The sequence below is a fragment of the Bombus impatiens genome, unplaced genomic scaffold (genome assembly GCF_000188095.3).
Source record: "Bombus impatiens unplaced genomic scaffold, BIMP_2.2 scf_0217, whole genome shotgun sequence".
Classification (NCBI taxonomy): Eukaryota; Metazoa; Arthropoda; class Insecta; order Hymenoptera; family Apidae; genus Bombus; species Bombus impatiens.
This window is the reverse complement of record NT_176636.1, coordinates 3,030,499-3,053,548: the sequence shown is the minus strand read 5'-3', so window position 1 is coordinate 3,053,548 and position 23,050 is coordinate 3,030,499. Positions and strand designations below refer to the sequence as shown.

Here is a 23,050-nt window from a genome sequence, read left to right as displayed (position 1 = left end):
CATACAACCGCCACACGAGTTTGTATCCCTATGAGGGATGTCCTCGTGCGGCCGGCTTTCGAGCAAATAGTCGGTATAATTGTTCAAAGCTCGTCCGTCGCTTTTTTCCCCCCTCAATCCGAAAAAACAAACCACCATCATGTTCAGTCACGCGCGTCCTCTTCCCCGTTGATCTCGTTCGTTGTGTTTGTCGTTGATAGTACTCCACACGTATCCGCATTTTATACGGTGAGCCGTGGGCCTACCAGGTGAAACACTGGCGAGTGTGTTGTTTCCACGTAGGAATTGTATAACACAAGAAATTGAGACGATGTGTGGTGACCGTTGTACTTTTGATAATTTCATTTTTGTTCACTTGTGATATCTGTGTTGCGTTATTTGTCATTCAATTTGTTGATTTTTCAAACTGTTAATGGATCTTTATGAAAAGCCAGAAGACCAATAATCCTGTTGCCAAATGTAAATTAAGGGAAAAATAGAAAGGACACTTTTGTATCTCTTGTACTTATACCGTGATTGATGTAATATACACGTAAGTTAACAATTGTTATCATCACTTGGTAAGCGAATGGCTCACATTTTTAAATCATCCGAAAAATCACTCCTCGAGCGTACATTGATTAAGGTTGTATGCATACAGGGACCTAGAAAGTTTGTATCTCGTTGGTATATTTAAAAAGACGTCCGGAGGTTATCGAAAGTAGTATAAACACAGTTATGTCTGTCCAACAACCTATTCGATTACGTAAGACGTTGAGTCTCGAAACTGCACGTTCCCCTTACTATTCACTAAGTTGGCAACACTAGCGCCGCTGATCAACGTTAGTGCCAATAAATCAACGTTCGCCATTTGGAATTTATTATCGACCTTTCTCGCCGACGAATGAAATGCTTTTTGCGCCAAAGAGGACGGTTCATTTTTGTAAATAGCTCGAAAGAAAAAGGAAATAAAGATTAAACTCGTTCGTTTGCTCAAGTATCAGAAACGAAAATACAGAAAGCTAAAGTGATTTCTGATGCTAGAACTCGTAAGACTTGTGACTTTTTATAACGAACATACACACATTGTATAGTCGACCCGATATTTTTCGATGTTGACCGTTTTAGAAGCTCGCTGTGCATAATTTTAAGAACTTCATCCAGCAATCTATTCGTTCGGTGTATATAATATATTTATGATTTCAGTTCAATGGGTAGCAATTATAGTGCTTCCAATAGAGTGCTGCGGTTATTTACTTTCCATCTAGCTCCTCGTTCATCCATATTTTCATTAATTGATATTTTATTCTTTGAGAATGTTTATGTTACACAGTGAATCAGTTTCTTTATTTATAACGCCGATAATTGCCATTCAAAACACCATTATCTCTTATCTTTCTTCGTTTCTTGTTCAGACTTTTCAGATTATTTTTATCAATATTTTAATTTCAAGAAGAAGTTTCTCTTAATCTAGTCTTTGATCATTTAAAAACTGTGAAATATCTGATAAACTATCAAAGAGTTTGACATAATGTAACTTCAAGCCACATTATATTCGAAAAATATAATATTAATTTGTTTAATTTTGACTACCCTTCCGCAACCCTAACTGTTAAAAGGATTGTTGATTATGTATTCTTTATTCCCTTAAGCACCTGTTACATCAAAATTCACTGTCGTTCGCTTCGTTCCTTACTATTAACCTAACTTCTCCACTTCTCGAAAATTTCATCAAATTCCTCTGACAGATACATTAATCTCCTTTTTCGATTTTCAGATATATTCCACTAAATCAAACCACCGATTTTCTCAAACTGCTATCATAGAAACAATTTTATCCAGTTCCTAAACCTGTCAGTAATTCATATATACTACTGCGTCATTCCTAACCTCTTAAAACTCCTATGAACAGCTTAAGAAAGCAATCTCCTTTCCAATTTTCAGCTATATTCCACGGAACCATCGACTTGCGTCAACGTTCCTCAACCCATGGATACAATCAACTGGACACGTGCAGTTTCTAAGACGAGCCCCCCTCGTGTCTGTATGTTCGCTTGTCTAACTGGCTTGCATGCTTGGTCGGCGTACAATGGCTGCTCGCAGAGGAAGCGTGTACAATGACGAGTGCGTGTGTGATCGTTTTAGGACGTAAGTTTCTTCTAGTTGCCAATACCCACGGATTCCAGTGGTTTGTAAATAACTAATGAAAATAAAAAAAAAAAAAAAGGAATACGAAGACAAAGGAAAGGACGAAGAAGAAAGGGACAGAAAAAAGAAGACGAGGAGGAACGAGGTTATCCTCAGTGGATGCAGAGAACGAAATAACGTTATCTCCCCTAATCATTCTCGAGGTGTATCACTAGTTTGTTACGTACTCTACGTGTGCAGTGTTGGTGGAATCGATATAGTGGCCTCGTAAAATTGGTCAGCCATTAAAGCTTACATCAATAATTTACATTAATAAGAATTTAGAGTGAAAATGTAACTCACAAATGGCTTTTGTAACCTATTCAGTGTATTATATTTTCAGAGACTTTAGGAATCAAAGATTCAATTGTCAAAAATTTAAAGACCCGAAATTTCCAAGATCCAATTTTTAAGGATTTACAAGTTCTTCCATAATACGGCCCTGAGTATGGCCACATTATCGTTTTAACTGCCTAATGATTTAATTTCTAATTGTACTGTTTCGACTCCATCAACTGTACATATTTGTTATCGCAGTACACGTATTTAATAGCGTGGCGGGCGCGTGCCGTGTCGCCGCCAATTATGAACACTTTGTCAATTAAATAAAACGATTGAATTTTACACATCATCGAATTATTGTTCTCACTTATTCCGACGAACAATCGATCTGATCGATCGAACCTAAACAAGAATTGTTATCTTTTGGGCAAAATGTTGGGGGGATTGAAAAATCGTCAGCGAAGGAAGAGGTTGACAGAGGGCGAAGGTTAAGGTTCAAGTGGTGTACATTTTTTTCGAGGAGAAAATAAAGTTCAAAAAGTTAGTCTGCAAATTCTAATTGATTTTTGATGGTTCGTAAATCTCTTTCTTTGAAATTTTAACGTTCACCCCTTATTGTTTAAGTACGCTATACCTGTTCTAGAATATAATATAAAAATTTAAATATCTAATTAAATGATTTAATTTATGTACTCGTTCAAGTCTAACCTTATTTAATTAAAAAGTCTAATAGCAAATTGTCAAGACAAAATTGAAGATTCCATTTATATGGGTAGAATATTTATCCAATCGAAATCAATAGAACATTTACTTTCTATTCTGAATTAATTTACTTTCAAATAGTTTTAGTATTAGCGATAGTTTAAATACGTCTTACGTAAATTATTGTTATAATTCTAAATTGAAAGAATAAGACATTCGCTCGAAAAGCAAAGAATATTTATTTGGAATCCCAGAATATATAAGTAAGACATTTATTTAGATTTCCTTAAAACTGGTAGGAACCTCTTTAATTAATGAAGGCAATTATTAGCAGAATGGCCGATGGTAGCCGCATTACTGCGGTATTCCGGAGATTAAACGAAATTCCGAACAGGCAGAATCGACGAGGGCGACCGTAATCGTTCTCCGCTCGTTGCATTCGACCCGCAGAAATTAGAAATCTGAACTTGCATCGATAGTAATACGTGCATTGTTTGCTAAATCGTTGCATTGTATCCACTAAATATACACAGCATCGGTGAATAGTTTCGATTCGAATAGACATAAATTGGCTTAATACTCGTATTCGGTGATAATTACCGCTAGACGAGGAACCTTATGATACAACTTGTTACCTCTGTATACGGACTACAGAGAAAAGAACACGATAACTCGTGTCTTTTTTATCTTGTAGGAGGACGATTTAAAAATTCAGCTGAATATTCAGAAAGCAATTTTTACATCGTTGTAGCAAAATCGTCCTTTTGTTTGATTTTTACTTCAGCTAAATATGCATTTTCATAATCAATCTACAAATAATTGTGGTCATAATATCAAAACTCGTATCTTTCTGTGAAATTTCATCGGCTTAGAAGCTGTTTTTAAGAGTCTTAGTTTTTGAACTTTTGGACCAAACTGATTTTGCCGCATTAAAATACTATTCTTTAACATCGTGACATCAAACGACATAAAATGACATTAAGGTCAGAAAATCAAGAAAATTACGCTTATCTTTGAATGAACATTTTAGTATACAATTGTTGATTAAAGACACGTTGTTGGTTTCGAAGTTTTAAAACCGTAGCATAATTGCGTATATTGTGCATATTGTAATTTTAATTACAATATTCGAAGTGGATGATAATACCCGCGAAATGCAATCGTATTTTCCGCCACTGAATATAAAAATTAATATTTCAATCGTTATATATATGTTTTTATAATCGTGTCGACGAATTCATCCATAATTCACGTTGCGATGAAGAACAAAAAAAAAGGAATAATCGATCGAGATATGAGGATTTATTTCCAGACTTGATTCCCTGGTGATTCGTGGATTAAACGAACTTCATTAAAATGCCAGAAGCTTCCAGAGAAAGTTGGTCAGAATCCTTCCTATGGGTTTAATCACTCGATTAACATCGATGCGAAATATCCTCTTTCGTCGTTAATTAATAATTCAATGCACTGTTTGCCTCTTACGATGATCAAAGGGAAATTTCATTTCTGGATTATATTACAAACGAATAATGTGATAAATTTTAAGAAGAACAACATAAATTTGTAATTTATTTCATTTTCTAGCCTGCCGGCTATAAAAAAGGACAATCGATATTAATTTGTATATTAAAGCTGTAAAGGGGGCTTTGTAAAGAAACTTTTTTATCAGTATATAACATCAAAAGAATTAAAGAAAACAACATGATGAAAGCTTGCAAATTTTTTCAATCTTTTCCAAAATGCATAAAATATAATGGGTATAAAAATAAAGATATTTAGTGGAACTTAACAATACATGAGAGAGAGAGAGAGAGAGAGAGAGAGCTTATTTCCATTACATGACGACAAATCGTCGAATATTTTACTATCATCTTCTGTTATCATATAGAACGCCAAGAAATCAAGGAAAAGAAGACTACGAATTAAGGAAAGCCTCAAACTTCCAATTAACAAATGTTCAATTTTCTTTTCCCCAAACAAATGCTCTGCTAAATTGCTCAATTCCCGTAAAGATGAAGAAACATAGAGGACCTTAACGAAAAGTAAAAGAAATTTTTCAACTCGTTTCAACAAAAATTTCGAAAACAAAAATACCGAGACATTACGTCGTAACTGAAGAGTTCTTCCAAAAAGAAAACGGGGAAATTCGAAATCGATAACAACGGAGGGAAGAAAATTCTTTAAAGGAGGAATGGAACGAGTTCATAGAGGGGAGAAGGTATCTGTTCAGAACGAAACATCGTTTCACCAGCTTTATTACCCGTTCGTGTGTCAGCGAAAATTCTATGGACCGCTTTACATGTAGAACAATCTTCTATAAATTCTCTACGAACAATATTTCTCGCAGTTGTGTGTTACACGCAGAATCGACTCGTAGTTTTGTTGTTTGTAAAACCTTCTGGTAATATTAAAGGAAGGTTAGGTCTGACATCGCCGAGGGTAGCTGGTTACCGGCTAGAGATAGGTTAGGTCAGATCGCGTGAGTTCCATGGAGTCGCAGCTGAAGATCCTCGAAGATCATTTGCAGACAGTTCGATCGACGTCGCTTTCACGACCAAGTCTTGGCGTGTAACCACTCGGTTGAATGTTTCGAGAATCTGAAATTAGTCGACAATGAAGACACAAATAGTCGTTGACTATATAGTTCTATGCAAATAGTCCGATCATTGATGTCGAGGATCAACAGATTTCCTATTGTTGAAGAACAAACCTCGGATTTCAGGCTTGGTTATATTAACTGAGCAGATTGTTCTATAGGAAGAAGTATTTTTTCATTTTATTTAATCACGTAATACTTCAATTTAACGAAGTTTCTTTATTTTTTCTTTTGTGTAAATTTCTTTAAATTTGATGCGAATGTTCAACTCTTAAAGGTCATTGGTGAAATCTCAGTCTATGAAAATTTTGTTTTAACATTATCATCCCGTGATAATATAATCTATAAATGACAACTTCCCTAGTTTTTGTTTATTACTAAATAACGACAAACCGATTAATTCCATTTTTTACATTTTTGAAAACTACGGAAATAAAATTTCACTCGAGATAATAGGATTAACGTGATTTTCTTTCACAGTGTTTAAGGAGCTAAAGCAACTGATTGATCTTACATTTTAATTGCTACAGATGAGAAGAAAGATTGAGTATTCGATTAGATTATAGAATGTGATCGAATATATGATACGTAGAGCGTTTTGGATACTTGAATTCTGTGCTTTTTCGCAATTTTTAATTTCCCATAAATGAAATTCGCGATAAAACGACGATTTCTGTACGACGAGGATTGCAATTTTGGACTTTCAAATTTTCTATAAATGCGTAGAAATCTGAATTTTCTTGCAGTATGGCAATTCGTCCCAAAAATCGTCTATTAATATTAGCTCACAGAGTATCACAGGTGTAACATCTTCTCATCGAGTTTTTACGCTCACCCCGTATAAATAACGCATTAACAGCGTTTTATTCTTTGGAAATCTGGCATGCACGTTTACGAACGCGTTATCCTGTGCCATTGACAGCGAGACAGAGAGGTGGAGTGAAATAGTATCAGTACGAGGGGAAAAATTAAATTGGCATTTGGGCCGCGCATCAACAGAACATTCGCGACGAATGCTCGAGCTTTTGTTCCCGGATCACGTATCAATGGGATTGGAATTTTCGCGCGGCTATATCGAAATAGCGAAACGTTCCCACACTGGCAACGTTTCTACAGCGAAACCCGAAAAAAAGAATTCGAATCACGATCGAATGCTTCAAGCATAACCGACCGACTGTACACGACGAAACGGTGATAAATCGATGGGCAGTTTATATGGCACGAAATAAAGTGTGAACGAGTGGCCTGGGTTATAGAAACACTCTTCTGTTGTCAGCCTCTTTGAGTCGATGGATGAGGCGCCTTGTTAACTGTTATCGGATATTTATAATTAAACTGTGATATTTATACAGCAAGAGTTATACAGAATGTAACAGCGATAAGTCAATGGATAGATCACACGAAGAATATGCGAAGTGGAAGAATGGTTGTGATCGAAAATCGTTTATGCACAATTTGTATTTGATTCTTTGGAAATCAAACAATTGATCTCAACCCTGTTGCGATTCTCGAATTTTTATAATTCAATGGTGTTCTTTAAGGTTCAAGGATATATCTGGCATTAAATTGCATTGAGAAATTATTAAAAAATACATTACGATAGCAATCTTTTCATTCTGCTCAAACTTGAGATATTTTTTTAACGTTAGAAGAATACAATTGCGTTGAAAACATTGGAGAGAACGCTGCAGGGTTAACGAAGTTGGTCAATTTGTTTACTGTGTAACTCGATCAAAGATCGATTGGTACAAACCCTAAAAATTTTCTAACGTAAAGAAGGTTATCTCATACCTTGAGTGAGTAGCAACGAGCCGGGATAAACGAATCTTCCATCGTCGATCTTTTGCCAAAGTTGATAATCTTTGGGTGAACGGATACGATCTGAAATCAACCATGATGCTTCCTTTGGAAATTTGTCTGCGTGTTTAAGGTTCATCGATCTCCCAAGGGATCCGGGAGCTGTATTGCGAACGTCTGCAAATTGTATGGTAATTTATGCGATTACGCTAGCTCGAGGTGTGTTTCTATCCTTTGAATTAGACTTTAGGGAAGGAAATTTCAATTTCCCAAAGTTGTGCACAGATCGTTTTACTCACAACTACAATCAATTCTCTCGTAAGATAAACTCTTCAAATTGATAAACGATAAGCACCTGGATTCTTGCTATTAGCCAAACATATCATATTTACAAGATTCTAGAGAATTAGCGTATAGAAAAAACATAGTTTAACATGAACAGCTGATTGTTTATAGTGCAACAAATTCATCTAACACAATAGTAAAGCTAGGATTGACTAAATTTAATTATTGACCTGTAACGAATTTTAATATTTAGCGAAATTAGTAAATCCATAACGCGTGGTCACAGTGTATTAACATCGGCATATTCGATACAGTTATAGATATAGGACACGTGAATTTTGGTTATTGATCGAAACTATCGTATCTACAAATTTGAATCACGTAAGTGGAATTGTACGGCGGAGAGAACGAACGAGACACACCGAGATCAAGTAGAATAAACTTAGTGTGACAGACTATAAAGTATTCGCGTAAAGTCTACGTACGCCATAGACGTATACTGAAAATGTTAAATATTAACATGACGTAGGAATCGTGAAGCTCAATGTAATCTACCTTACTACAATATTGTTCGATATAATTTGGATATCGGTGCTATAAAAGAAATAAATCTTACTGCAAGCAAATGGAAGCTGAAACGATATAAACTCGTTCCGATAGAGACTCGTTTTACTTACTAAAAATTATAACGAGTATTCTGCCTTGGATATTTTATATACAGTGGCGAATAAAAGAAAGTGTAAAATTGATATACTATGAACTTTAGTAACTTTCGTATAATACTAAAGATTTTATAGTTACTCTTTGCCCTAATTAAATATAAATCCATTTTGCACAATTATTGTATGTCCTTACACGTTTTATTTTATAAACTTTCTTTTGCATATAATATACATTCTGTCTATTTTCCATCCCTAAGTTTCACACAAATGCATAAAAATGTCAGCCATAATTATTTCCAATTTCTCGCTGCAAATTTGCCAATTTTCGATCGATAACTAAAGTTCTTTACGATTGTATCCTAATCGCAAAAAAAAAAGAAAATAGATCTGTCACGTTATTTCTTCGAAACATCAGTTTCGTATCTCCGCACATGGAATGAAGCGACCTCTGTAAAAAATGGCTGTTATGAAAGATCTGTCGGACGGGCGAAACGATACAACGATTCGTCATTTTGTTTTAGGTGGTCGAAATTGCACGTAGAAGAATAGAAGAACGAGGAGCCGGTTGCCACGCTCTAAGTGGAACGTTCTGCACGCAAAATGGCGCGGGCTATTGGCCATCTTTCACCGGGCAAGATAAATTACACGTAAAATGGGATTGCGGGATGGCATGCGAATGCACGTTTCAATGTTATTGGCGATACTTCACCTTCGTAATCTTTGTCGGAGACGGAGTCAAACTCGGGGCTGTAAAATTGGAAATCTGTGTCTGGTTCGTTGGCGTGGCGACGGTTGAAATTTAGGTTAGGAATCGGCACGTCGGATCGACCGATCCTCGGATATGCCATCAGACCAGAAGCTCGCCTGTCATTCAACTTTAACTTTTCTCCCTCTGAAATATATTACGTAACAGATGACGGAAATTGAAATGCTCGATAAGCATTTAAGAATTAAGGCGGCAAACAAAATTGAATAAAAATTTACACTGGCGCACGAAATTATTCCAACTCTTACCACAGAATCTTCCTACAAATAATCAAATTTGAAATTAATCTGAAAATGTATTGATGTAATGAAACAGATATTTAGAGTAGACGATTAATATAAAGCTTGAAAAATCATTTGAAGTATAATGTAATGAATGTTAAAGATGGTCCCGATGAATATTAACATTTATCAATATAGCGAGTAATTGTTCAAATACTTTTGTGATCTCCGCGAAGTACGTATTATATAATATACCTGTGCTAATGAAACTTCGAAATGTTTCGTATGACGACGTAATACGATCTTAGAAGCTATGTACATGTGTTCGAATACTTTCGTGAACCTGTATATATGTGTAGGTTAAAATGGTTAAATACGAGAATCGAAGAAAAATTGAAAATAATATTATGCAACTTGTATTAGGACAAATAGAAGCATATATTTTTAATGGAAGTAATTAATGTGACATTTGTTTTTCATTTAATGAATAGACATCCAATTAGTTGATGTATCTTACGAATATTTCTGCTTCATTGCATAATAAATTTTTACAAGCGGGCGTGTTTCAGTTTTTTTTTTTGGTGAATGCGTCAGAGGATTCAGTTTTCCTCTTTTAGGGTAACATGATCTCTCTCTCTCTCTTTTTTTTAGGTTAATTAGAAATGAAAAGGACGGGAAGGTTAAGATAGTAGGAAGCGTTGCTGGTATAAAAATGTTCAGAGTCGTGTAATGTTTGGATTCAAAGAAATTTCGACCAAGCTGGCAAAAGGTTAATTAAAAATAACGACTAAATTAAATGAAATATCCTGCGTAGTTTATGCTTAAACAAGCAAGCAGAGCGTCAGTTACGAACTATATTTACATATCTAGTGCAATTTGTTTATGCATTGATGCCGTTTTCGTATTATGGACATTGTTATCACGATGAAATAGTATCAAGAATAGAAAAGTTGATTTTCGTCACTAAACTCTAAAACCAATAAGAGTACGCTATTATTGAAAACAGAAAAATGTGTTTCCATTACTAAATTTTAGGTAAATTGATAGAAAAATTGATTAGTACGACTAAATTTAATAAAGCGACGACAGGAAATTGGTATCAGAGATAGACACGTTTAATTGCATTATCGAATTCTACACGCAACGAGACTGTTTAAGTGAATCGTCAAGTTTTCAAGTGTCTGAAGAGAAAGTTGAAAAGAATTAAAAAAAATTATGATACTCATGAGAATGTCTTGCCTTTGGTAGACTGCAACCGCCGACCTTGCCCACATTGGGAGACTAAAAAACAAATTGAATTACAAACAAAAAATTCTTTTCAAAGAAACTTAAGCTTGAAACGTTACTTAAGTCGTCAACGATCCAGTTTAAGTAAGAGAAAAGTAAGAAGTCAAGAAGCGTAAAAACGCTACAGACAAATAAGAAAAAGTAGGAAACTGAAAGACGAAGAAGAATAATGGCAATGTCTTATGGCGAACCCCATCGATGGCGCGAAACCAGGGATCCTTTGCACAATTGTACTAATGAAATTTTACAAATCACGAGTCACTGATATAACTAACTATCACTAACTAATGACTAAATTGATATAACTAATATCACTAACAAGTTTCATAGTCAAAGAACAGATGAAACTTTCGATGAAAGAAAATTTTGCAAGAAATTACTACGTTGTTACCACAGGTTAACTATTTATTTCTGGGCTGTAGGTTCTAAGTCTTATTTTCTATTGTTTAAATTAAAACAGTTGATCGTAACGAAACGTAAAATTTATCATAGAATTGCAAAATCAAAGTTCATAATCTACTACATAACCACAATTTATCAATTTATCGATGTTAGCAATTTACTCATATCGTTAATGTCATTCTATTTTCAAAATTAATAATGCAAAATCAAAGACTGTGACTTACGAAACGTAACTCTTCAATTTACCAACATCACCGATATCATTGCAGTTTATTTTGCCATTATTATTTATCGATGTCGTCAATCGACAGAAACGATTGTGCAAGAGAACCCCAGAAAATACTAGAAGCATCCCCTTCCGGTCCACTCGGAGGCCGGAAGGGGCACTACACTTACGGTTGAAAGAGGTGGAAAATATTAGAACGACCAGGAATACAAATAGGTGATTTCTCATTGCGATGGCGATCGTTCGGTCACACGGTGATCAGAATCCGATGAAGCGATACTGAGCAGAGCACGGTATCTCGCTCGACACTGAATGCCCCCAGGTATCCGACGTCTGATTTTATACCTTGCGCCTCGTCCGACTACGGGGGTTGCCAGCCCAACCCCCGGTCGCCTTCTCAACCCTCTCTTTCCACATTGCCTCGTTCCATTCGCCCCTCTACGCGATCGGTATGGTGATTCGACGCCTCGTTTCTTCATTCTGCTGATACATTCGGCCTACCACTGTTCGTAGGTATTAGGACACCTACTGGCTTCATAAAACGTGAGGATACTCCGATGGCCGGACAAAAGAGTATAAGTCAAATTTTAATGAAAACAGGACAAGTAGGCTAATATATATTGCACATTGCTACCTTTTGTCTGTACCCGTGCTGGTTAAACGGGTGCCGCTGCATAAAATAATATTATTTTGCATTTTTGATTATACACTCAAATCTGGTTGTTTGAGTGTTAATTAGACGTCGAAGATTTTCCTGTTATAAATTCTTACGTAATACATATCGACGATTTACTGTATATTAGCGCATATTGTGTGTCGGTTACTAGCGAAATTTGAGCTTTTACATGCAATAAATAGTTCTTGACTATTTCTTTATACTGCTGTCTATCCTTAACCCTAATATTTTAGTGTATATGATGTTATGTTATAAATGTACATATAATTATAAATATGCTATTGTAATACTATAGGTCAAAAATGGAATTCTCAGGATAAGATAGATAAGACGGAGGAGGTTTTATCCAATCGATAAAAATGCCATCGTAATTAATTCTAAGGATGATATTTGAAACCAGTTAATAGTTCGACGAATCGTTTATTTTAACATTCTTAATACTCTGCAATCGAATTTCGCCACTATGGGGCGATTTAAAATTGTATTTCCCATGCCGGGAATTAAAAATTGCCGAAGTTACGATATTAAACGAGTAAAATTCATACGTACAATTGAAATTTCCTGCAAAGGAGTATCGCAGATGAAATATTACCTGAACGATTGTTAATGATAAAAAAACATTTTTATTAATAATACAAAAACATTTCCGAAGCATGCTCTTGTAAACAAGAACAAACAAATGAAATTTCTCATTTAGTTAATTAATAACTAAAAATACATCGTAATGTACGCGCACCATTGAGAGTCAAAGGCTCGGGCAAATTCATCGAATTCCCTTCTACCACCACGATGTTCAAAAACCGAATTCAATATGGTAAATTGATCGAGAAAAAAAAGGATTCCAAAATGAAATACTGCGTTAACGCAACGTTGGACCTTAATGGGTCAGCGTTCGAAATCGTTGAGGTTAGGGTGTTGTATTTTGGGGGGGATGATAGAGACTTGGAAGGATTTCCAGAGATTTTCTGGGATTTTAACCTGATTCGTTGGTGAAGGAGAAAGGTTGGTTGTGAAATATTGACGAAGGTAGGATAGAGTTTATGGATTTCGATGGAGAACTTGGATTTGGGAAACGGCCTACATGTACAGTGGGAAATAAAGTGATACGGAGAAAACGCTATAATTTTTCAGAATGAAATTATATAGTCTTACAGCGCTTCGACAATACAAAAGTAAATTAAATTTTATCACTGCAATTATCAGAGTAATGAAAATGATCAATATGTAACTTTTTCAAGAAATTTTACGAATCTGCAATGATGCATTTTTGGAGATTTTTTTTTTAAATAAATATTTTAAACGTATGAAACACGTTTAAATATCAAATAAACATGAAATGTACAAAAAGAGTGGCATTAAAATCTCCCTAATGAGAGTCACGGATAAATGCAAATAGCCGTATAATACGCAATAAAAGGGTGCGTTGAAATTCATGTAAACAGACGGAACTGCGATTAATGTTGACCAAATCGTTCGATGTTTCGCCATAAATCCCATTTTGCAATTGGCAGAAACCGCTTGTGCAACTCTCTGTATTTAATGCAGCGACAGATGATCGTTATTCGTGATATAGAAATTACAGAGTTAGCCACGCATTGATTTTTCACCTGAATTACGGTAGACCAACAGAATTTTTTTCCAACTGGTTTAAACCAGACAAAGCAATTGGATAAAAAAGTGTGATTGATAAAAGTTATTACTTTCGCTGGCAAATAAAATTATTTGCAAGTTCTCAATTTTTAGAAGGCAAAGAATACTTTTTTGAACGTTTAAAATAACAGTAGATATTGTCAATTTGATTTCTCTGCTTAATACAAATTTATTTGATCAAATGTCATGTTTAAAATTACGCTCGAAATTCTAACAGAATTTTCAGAATTTTGTTTTTTTTGTTTTTATTTAATTGTTTACATTCACAATTTGTCCAGTTTGGACATTTGGTAAAATTGTTTAGCTGTTAGATTATCATGTGGGTAGCTACCCCCAGTGGGATATCATCTTCGTGTTTGTTAGGTTGAGTCCTTTGTGAGGTCTGCTGGGTGTTTCCTTTTCAGTCTTCTATCCATGTTTGAGGTGTTGTTCGTTTCCACAGCTAGCCGGTTTGGGTATGTTCCTATTCTTTCTTTATATTTTCCTGCGTGTCTGCTAATTTCCTCTTTGACCGTTGGTATTCCCAGGTCCTTCCGTATATCCTTGTTTCTAACGTACCATGGGGAGTTTACTATTGTTCTAAGAATTTTAGCTTGTACTGTCTCTAAGAATTTGAAGTTGACTTTAATTTCATGTTTCTGTATTCTATGGACCACTTGATAATTCCTACTTTGATTCCAACTGTTACGTCGAGCGACACTCTACCTAGACCAAGCCACACATCGCGGGCCAGACGGGAACCAGATGTTCGCTCATCCTTACTCCGTACCCTCAATAGTCTTAAGGACGCATCATAAATCCCAGTAATTTGCTAGCTAAGGTCCTTCAGGCCGAACAAATATCTTTGTTTCTAAATCGCTTTCTAAAGAGTATTGTCTACTACAGCTTGACACGGGAAAGTTAGTTTTTCTTACGTACGATGATTCCCATTAGCAACTTTCTATCGAGGGCGGCTAAGACCCTTCCTCTAGTCCACCAACCTTCTTTTATCCATTCAGAAGCAAAGTATACTGCCCTCACTTTCCCAACCAAAAATTTTTTTTTTTAATATTTATTAAAATTACAATCAATTCTCGCGTTGAGAATTTTCAGTAATGCTAACCAAAAAGAAAATGTCATGAACAAATCCAATGGTCCCTTGCGTTAGACACACCCATCGCTAGCTTTCCTCCGACACAGCATCGTCACTGTACTTTACTTATTCTATAACGTTAGAATAGTCAACAAGTCATTATCAGGTTACTCTCCTTAAATCAATCATTTACTTAACGTATACATACTCAACAGTGTACCTCATAAGTGTTGGAAATATAAACTTTATAACCCTGTTAATCGCAGCGTTATACTATCTCAACCACCCCCATTATCTTAACGGAAATCAGGGGATCGATCTATTCGCGGCATCGATTGTATCGGGAATAATCGCGGCATAATCGTAACGGGAATTTACGACTCCCAGTGACGTGTTTCCTCGCGATTGCGTCTCCCCGCGCTTCGAAAATACACCAACCTTTGATTAAAAATATACCCAAAATACAATGATTCTAAATGGATATTTTTTTAATCCTGAAACTCCATAAAACAAATTGTGACATCGGATTGTTCTTCGACATTATATATTTATATTATACGTAAAATTTTACGATACAAAAATAGATTTTGAACAAGAAATATCTGTTAACACGTAACGTAAGTTATAAAGCTTGAAGCAAGCAAAAGTAAACGTATTAATCTATTAATAATAGTAATACAATTAACGAATAAGCGAAAGATTTTTTTTTTCAAAAAGTTGAGAGTTTTCACAAGAGTACAAGAAATGAATCGAGCGATAGAAGTGCACGTACAGTTATAACAGAATACATACGAGGACAACGCGAAAATTGAAACCAGTTTAATTAAGTCAGCACGCGATTACATATTTAAAATTTGCGGTCGCGATTTCCATAACGTAGCCGGCTGAATTAGCTATGTCTGTCCCTTGACGATATGCACGAATGTCGTTCTTATTTTTTAAAGTAATTAAACCGCGGTAATTCTCATTCACGATAGTGTTTCCCATTATGTGAAACGAAACGGGCAAACAATTTCACGAACTGTTTCAATAGCGGGTCAAATTTGCCTTCCGCCATTTCCCAGCTACTTGAAATTCGTCCACCTGCCGTTCGTATTCTCCTTCATTTGCTCGCCAAGCAAAGAATTAATAACAATCTTCCTCGTGCGTTATCGAACGAACATTTTAGAATTATTTTTCTTGTTGCAACTGTACGTTGTCTTATGTCAATTTTAATATTAATTGGAAATTCATTTTAGACATATCAATAATAATTTTCATCGTTTCTAAGTCTAAGTCTAAGCAGTGAATAAAAGTGTTAATTTTCACGAAGAAAGAATCGAAGAAGTGTAACATTAGCAACGTGAAAATCACTGCAAAATATATACCGAGTGTCGAATATTTCAAAACGCAAGACAACAGCACAACATTCTAAGCAACTTTAAGAAAATAAAGAAAGAAGATAAAGAAGAAGGAAGAAATAAAGCGGCTCTTACACGCAAAAAAACACAAACATTTGGCAACAAATGTAGCCGCAGGGAAGTAAATAATACAATGTAAGTATCGTAGAATCACAATTTTTGCATTCCAACATTTTAAAATTGATACAAATATCGTCAATCTGTTTTTATCCTGTAGCGAACAAAATTGTATTTCCTACATTTTTAAAGCTATTAAGAAAGCCAATATAGCATATGATATTTATACGGAATTTTTTCGTAAAAACGGATTTTTGATCAAAAGCGTGTAACGAACGAATGAATTAAAAAATGTTCGAGTGTATGATTTTCATGAAAAATAAAAACAATAACAAGCTAATTTAATATTTTGTAAGCTTATTAAATACCCGACTTTAAATAAATAAATTTAAAAGAAAGAACATTTTCATTCGTGCAGTGAAAAAAACTAATTGTAGATAATAAAGAGAAAGGAGGGGATAATGGTGCTGCGAAAATAAAATCGGAACGCCGGTACTCCCTCCAACTGTTTCCTTTACTAGGAACTAACTTTTTCACGCACATTATGTTCGCAAACTTTTTCTTCTTTCCAATAAGATAATTCAACCAGTGTCGGATGCTACACCTGAGGCGGATCATTTGCATAATCTCTAAAATATTGAATATTTACATGCTTATTATTACTAACTATACTACTAAGTGCATTACTATTAACGCTAAATAGATTACCGAATTTTTTCCTGTGGCCAGCCTCAAAAGAAAAAGTTGACGCAGCAAAGATTAATAGCGTCAGGAATTAATTAAAAGAATTTATAATTCATTCGCTGAAATTAACGGACAAATTTGCAAAAGGATTGGCAATTGAATGGGATCAATTTTTGTATTCCAACGCTTTAAAGTTGATGAAAATATCGTCAATCTGTTTCTATCCTGTAACGAACGAAATTGTATTTCCGACATTTCTAAAGCTATTAAGAAAGCCATTATAGCATATGACACTTGTACGGCATTTTTTCGAAAAAAGGGATTTTTGATCAAAAGAGTGTAACGAACGAATGAATTGAAAAATGTTCGAGCGTATGATTTCCATGAAAAAGAAGTGCTATTGCTGGAAGAATATAAAAACGGTGTATGCACCGAAAAGAGAAAGACGCTGGAACAAAAAGCAGCAAGCTAGAAGATTCGCGGGAAAGGAAGAAAGAAAGGACAGACAAGAAAGGGACAAGATAGTTCTGAATCTGTTTCCTTCTGTGACTTATTTCTCTTGAAAGGGGCATTTGAAGAGCCTAGTTTCGCAGAAGACGACAGCTTTGTATCTTCGAATGAAGACGAATGTGCTGGATGTAGCAAAGATTCTAATAAAACCAAAAGGAAATATAAAATGCATCGACTGCGCAAGCTGAGCATACAAGAGCTGCATGAACCATGAAAATCGTTGCTGCTATTGCGAAATAAAGATACTCCAACTAAAAACAAAAAATAACAAGAGTTAATTAAATAAAGATCGGAATGTATGTTTTTTTTAAAAAGGATTAGGTAGGTTCGTGCGTTGTTAAAAGTTTTTACGTGTTTTTTTGTAAAAATATTTTATCTCTTTATCTCATCGAACGTTGCTACCATAAATTGATTGAATAAATAAATAAAATTCTCTGTCTTTCATCGTGTTATAAATAATTATTGTAAATGCATGGACAGCGAAGTATGATTTATTAGGATTAATTATAATTAGACTATGATATCTTAAACTCAACTCCGCAACTTTGCTCATCCCAAACTATAAACTAGAGATTATAAAATCTCTGGCCACTTCTATTTTTCTCGTTACGTTACTATTGCAATTTGGCTTAAAATCACTTTATAGGCAAAACGTTACTTTTTGTTTCATTACACATATGTATACATACATAGCAGTCTCCATAGTTAAAATATCTAGAAATTTCTTCTTTTCCAAAATGTGTTCAAATATTTGAAGTTCGCCGTGTTCTTTGTCTTTTGTGCAAAGTTATACTTATTATGCAGACTGTGGCGAAATAACGATTACACGTTTTAAATCGAATAAAGATACAAGAGAGATGGAAAAGCTTCATTTTTCCTCAGTTTCGAAATTACAGGCAAGATATGTAAGCTAACTATAAGAAGAACGATGTAATAATATATCTTTACGTAATTTAAAGTAATGGTAAGAAGAATATGGATCTTTATATGCTAAAACAAACTGACAATTTTCTTGATCTCTGTTTGAACGAATGGAATTTAATATCAGAGAAACGATTGTTTTCTTATCCGAAAGTTCCATTATCTCGACACTTTCGTATCGCTTAGTTCAGATGCGGGAAGCTCTACTGTAACTAACCAGAGATCGTTGACTTGTGCTGTGATTAATCGAGTTACTTTCGAGAGCGTAAAAAAAAAGAACGGAATCCTCGTTGTTTCGAATGAAACGCGATTCTTAATTTCCAGCAACTCGAGGCCAGTGGCTGTAAAAATCGTCGGAACGATACTTTATTGTTAGCTGTTTCGTCGGCAGTCGCCAAAATGTTCAAAGTTCCCACGATGCAATTATTTCACGGCCGTAAACAAAAAGTTTATTCTTCACGTAGCAAAGGGTTAGGCGTTTACGAGTCGGCGGCGAATTGCGTCGGTTAATTACTCGTGGAAAAATCTTCACTTGCCACGACGATGGAAAATTCTCCGTAGGAACTAACGGTCGTTCCGTCCGAATCGTTTCATTTCGAAATGCTTTGCGTTTCTTTCCTTAACTTGGCTCTGATCCTTCATGCGAATTTATTTAGTCGGAGATCTGCTAATTGTGAAAAATAAGTTAGAGCGACGTAAGGCGAACATGTTCGTCGAAACGTAACGACGAATGTTGGAAAGACGATCGCGTAAAGATCAGATTCACGTTTGATGTTTTATTACAAAGATGGAGATATAACAGCGGATATCGTAAAAAGCATACTTGGTATATTTGATCGTAGAAAGACTGGATTTATTTCTTGCATTAATTATCTTCCCATCTTTTATTTCTTCTGTACAAAAAAATGTACAAAACGAGATACGATTATCTCGTGATTATATTGATAAAATTTGAAATAGGTTTGAAAATGCAGAAGTCGCAAGATATTTATTGGATAAGCAGAATACTTGAACAGTCAATTATTCGCGATATTAATAAGTTACAATATGTAATGAGGTCATCTTTGACACTAATTGTACGTTTAGGATTACTATTTCTGCTGCATAATAATTTCTGACTAGGCGTATGTTTGCATGTAGGCAGGGTATCTGATGACAAGTCATCGCAGCCTACTCTTGCTGAGGAGGCTTCATAGGACGACCGCCATCAGGATCGTAAGGGGATACCGGACGATATCATATGCGTTGGCGACTGTCCTGGCGGTGTCTCCTCCGTTCGAGCACCAGGCCTTGGCGCTCCGACGAGTGTACGAAAACCAGAGAGGCCTGAGCTCGGACGAGGACTCACTCCTACTCGCCGAAGACCAGGTCCGTGGCCACCGGGTCGTTGGATCGGTCCTGCCAAATTAGGAGGCTTGGAGGGACCGCGGAAGACTTCCGCTGTCCTTCCGGATGACGCAGGTGCTCGCAGAACATGGAGTATTCGGGGAATACCTGCAGAGAATCGGAAGAGAGGCAACGAACACCTGTCACCACTGCGGTAAGGGCGAGGACACGGCCCAGCACACGTTGGAACTTTGTCCGGCGTGGGAGGCCCCACGTGGCGAGAGATTAGACCCCTCATCAGTTGTGAAAGCGATGCTGAGGGGGCAGCAAAAGTTCCTCGCAATTCGTTCATATATAGGCGTAATGCTCGTAAAGAAGCGAACAGAGCGGAAGAGGATGAGAACATCCCACTCTTGCAGGGTTTCGCGCCGAAGGACGGTCCTGCGCCGTCCTAGGTGGTCATAGGGGCCGACACGTCGAGGAGGATCTGAATCTCCTCAGACTTGCACGACGGCCCAGGGGATAGCGTTGAGAGGGGTGGTCCCTCCCATGTCCCGAACTAAGGAATGACTCTCTCAGACAGGAGAAGACGCAGGAGCGCTTCGGCAGTAATTCGAAAGAGGTCCCGGAGCATCCAAGCTGAGCGTCAGGCGGTCCATCGTGGGGTTTTAGTTGGTAAAGCCCAACACTACCCGCCGCTTCCCAGAAGAGCGGAGGGGTGCCCATGAGGATTTCCCCACGTATAAAAAAGAAAGAAAAAAAGCGTATGTTTGCAAGAAATATAACTTCCATTTATATTTTTGGATTGCTGTCAAATTTCACTATTATAATCACAGCAGTCATTACGATGCTAACGAAATTTCCAAAACTTTTATCTGATATACAGAATATATTCATAAAAGAAATTCAGTGGTAAGTGTTCGTATACTTTTATGAGCCACTGTGTATATCTTGTTCCTATGTAGAAGTATTGTATTTTAGTTTGATGTTTCGTGTGGGAGTACTGTTTCGATATTTGGTTGAACGCGTAAGTAAGGAGTTTGTGGTAGACAGGTGTAATAGTCGTGGTAGGTACTGCTGGTGTGTAAGATTTTTGTCTTCATCCACGTTGGGGGAGGATTTTCTTCCAATCATCCGGACCGCTCCCTTCTTCTCATTTAGGGATCGTGAAAAACAGGAGTATGAGTGCCGGGATTCGAACCTGGGTCTAAGAGCGTTCGTAACCAATTACGCTAACCACAGCGCTGCCGTCGTGCGGGGTAGGAACCGTTGGAAAGTTTGCTGTCGAGTGCCGCTACAGATATTTTAATGATGAAAAAGTAAATCGAACTGCGTTTTCGAAACAATACCAGGAAACTCGAGATGAATGTTCGTTTTCTGATAGAAGGAAGAACGTTTACTTTTTAGTACCACTTGATCGGGATCGTTTTCTACAAACTCCAAATAGAAATAATTGAGGGAAAATATAAAAATATTGAGGAATATAAGAGGAACGAATGAAGCGTATTCCATACCTTGCTATTGCTTCCATTATGTTCGAAATCTTCCAACTATAATAATTCCAATAATACTCAATATTTTACTCGATAATTTAAAATGCAAAAGTATATTTTTGTCTCTTTTCGTTACATAGAGAAACTATTCTAATATAGTGAAATTTCATCTTCATTGCTTTTAAATTATTGCATATAAAATGTCTTTTTTTATCTGGCACTTCAAACATATTTATTTAAAATAATTTATATAGACCTATACTGTTCGATGCTCTTAGTTCCTATTAATAGAGGATTAAAACAGATTCTTGGATTAAAACAGGATATAAATTGACAAATTGCTCTCGTTGAACGTTTCAAACGACAATAATCCGCGAGATCAGAGGAATAGGACAGGCTATAACAAAAATTCATACTCTGATCCATCCTAATTATTCCATTCAAATAACGAAGTGACTATTTTCATTCCGCGTATCGTTTCACTCCATTCGTCCATTCTTTGCATTTTTTCTAATTGCACTGACTTTGTTTCGTTTAGAATACTATCTCTTTTATTAGGTTTATCGTGAATTATTTTTACTAATTTTCTACAAAAATATTGTAGTCCATAATCATTCCCCATCCTTTTCCTTGACTCATCCAGCAACGAAAGAGCATCTCGATCTCGAATTCTACAAATCAACGTAGAACTACCCTTACATCTACAGAAACTTCCTCGAATGGAAGATTCATACTTTCAACAGTTTTCACATTGCATTTTCCAAACTGGAATTCGTGAAAAAGTTACAGAAATCTCGCGATGATACACGACGTGAAAGAATCGAGTTCAAAGTTCCAACAGCTTTATTATGGACCCTCTTAATAATCAACACTTGTGTGCCACGGCTTTCGCCTCTAGTAATTCATTATTTTAAATAAATTACGAATAGATCGCATTTACGGTTAATTTAAATGTAGAAGAATGCACAGAATGCAAATAATGTACAACGATACCTGTGTATATGAAATATGCAAAGTTCAACGTCCATTATAATATTTAATTACATTTTATGTTCTTTATAGTCCATTTTATATTTTAAAATTTCATATTCAGATGAAATAAATTTCTACTTAGATTCTGTTGCTGCATTCATCATCGTGAAAATATGAATTTCCATAAATATCCAAAAGTGTCTGTATGCTTAGAACTTCGTCTAAAGGACATTTCACGTGCGCCAACTTGATAGAACCGGAGAAAGTTTGATCGAATATCGACGAGGAATTAACTCGGATTCGAGAAAGGGGTACCAAACGAACGTGATAAATCTAGTGGATGAAAAATCAAAGGAGCCAAAGCATCCTGTATTGTACATCGTAGGAACTCGTAGGATGATATTGATTCAGTCTAATCTGCCTCATCATGAACATCTCACGTGTTTATAAATCTTCGCGCGATCCTATGATCGGGTAACACGCGCCATTGTGTATTTGGATTATCCTGAATAATCGTTACAATCGTTCGCCTTTAAATAGACTACGCGGATAATACCGATAATTAATGTCAATTTTTTATTTCACGTCGATAACATGTTCCATAATTCCATTATCATTCGATCCAGTTGTAACTGTGACCTACAACTACAGATTGTAAATTCATGTCCCATTACCAGATACGGGAAGAGATATATTTGATAATGTATGATTCAAAAGATTTATGCGTGTTTCCTATTAAAGTGCAAGAGAGACAAATTGAATATTTCTTGTGAATGATAGGTAGAAACTTCTGCGTTTTATATCGGCAAAACGTATCGCGATTAAAAAGTGTTTTACCTTGTCCGATGAAATTCAAACGATTCAGCTAAAATTTCATTAAAACCAATCGATTTACAT

At 35.9% G+C, this 23,050-nt stretch overlaps 2 protein-coding genes across 8 annotated transcripts in view; one reads left to right on the top strand and one right to left on the bottom strand.

Moving 5' to 3' along the window:
- Positions 1-2,997, top strand: part of LOC100742257 (leucine-rich repeat-containing protein 24) — a 12,777-nt gene extending 9,780 nt beyond the window's left edge. For 2 of the 4 annotated variants that reach the window (XM_024366434.2, XM_024366433.2), the window contains exon 4: positions 1-1,553. This exon is cut by the window's left edge and continues 1 nt beyond it. In XM_024366434.2, the coding sequence (XP_024222202.1) occupies positions 1-252 (252 nt within the window). In that variant the 3' untranslated portion in view covers positions 253-1,553. Of the gene's footprint in view, positions 1,554-1,923 lie in introns of those variants that run through there. The other 2 variants (XM_033319806.1, XM_033319805.1) reach the window with 2 other exon arrangements.
- Positions 2,998-5,388: 2,391 nt separating this feature from the next.
- LOC100742140 (CAPA peptides-like) lies at positions 5,389-11,912 on the bottom strand. 4 transcript variants are annotated; one of them, XM_024366445.2, is made up of 5 exons: positions 11,563-11,912; positions 10,717-10,758; positions 9,200-9,382; positions 7,538-7,720; positions 5,389-5,747 (listed from the first exon to the last, which is right to left on the bottom strand). In XM_024366445.2, the coding sequence occupies exons 1-5, from the start codon at positions 11,618-11,620 to the stop codon at positions 5,668-5,670; spliced, it is 546 nt and encodes a 181-aa protein (XP_024222213.1). In that variant the 5' UTR covers positions 11,621-11,912; the 3' UTR covers positions 5,389-5,667. The 4 variants fall into 4 exon arrangements, with proteins under 4 accessions (XP_024222213.1, XP_024222212.1, XP_024222214.1 ...); XM_024366444.2 differs by lacking the exon at positions 11,563-11,912 and adding an exon at positions 11,413-11,556; XM_024366446.2 differs by lacking the exon at positions 11,563-11,912 and adding an exon at positions 11,413-11,556 and having other exon boundaries at positions 7,538-7,627.
- Between the last annotated feature and the right edge of the window lie 11,138 nt (positions 11,913-23,050).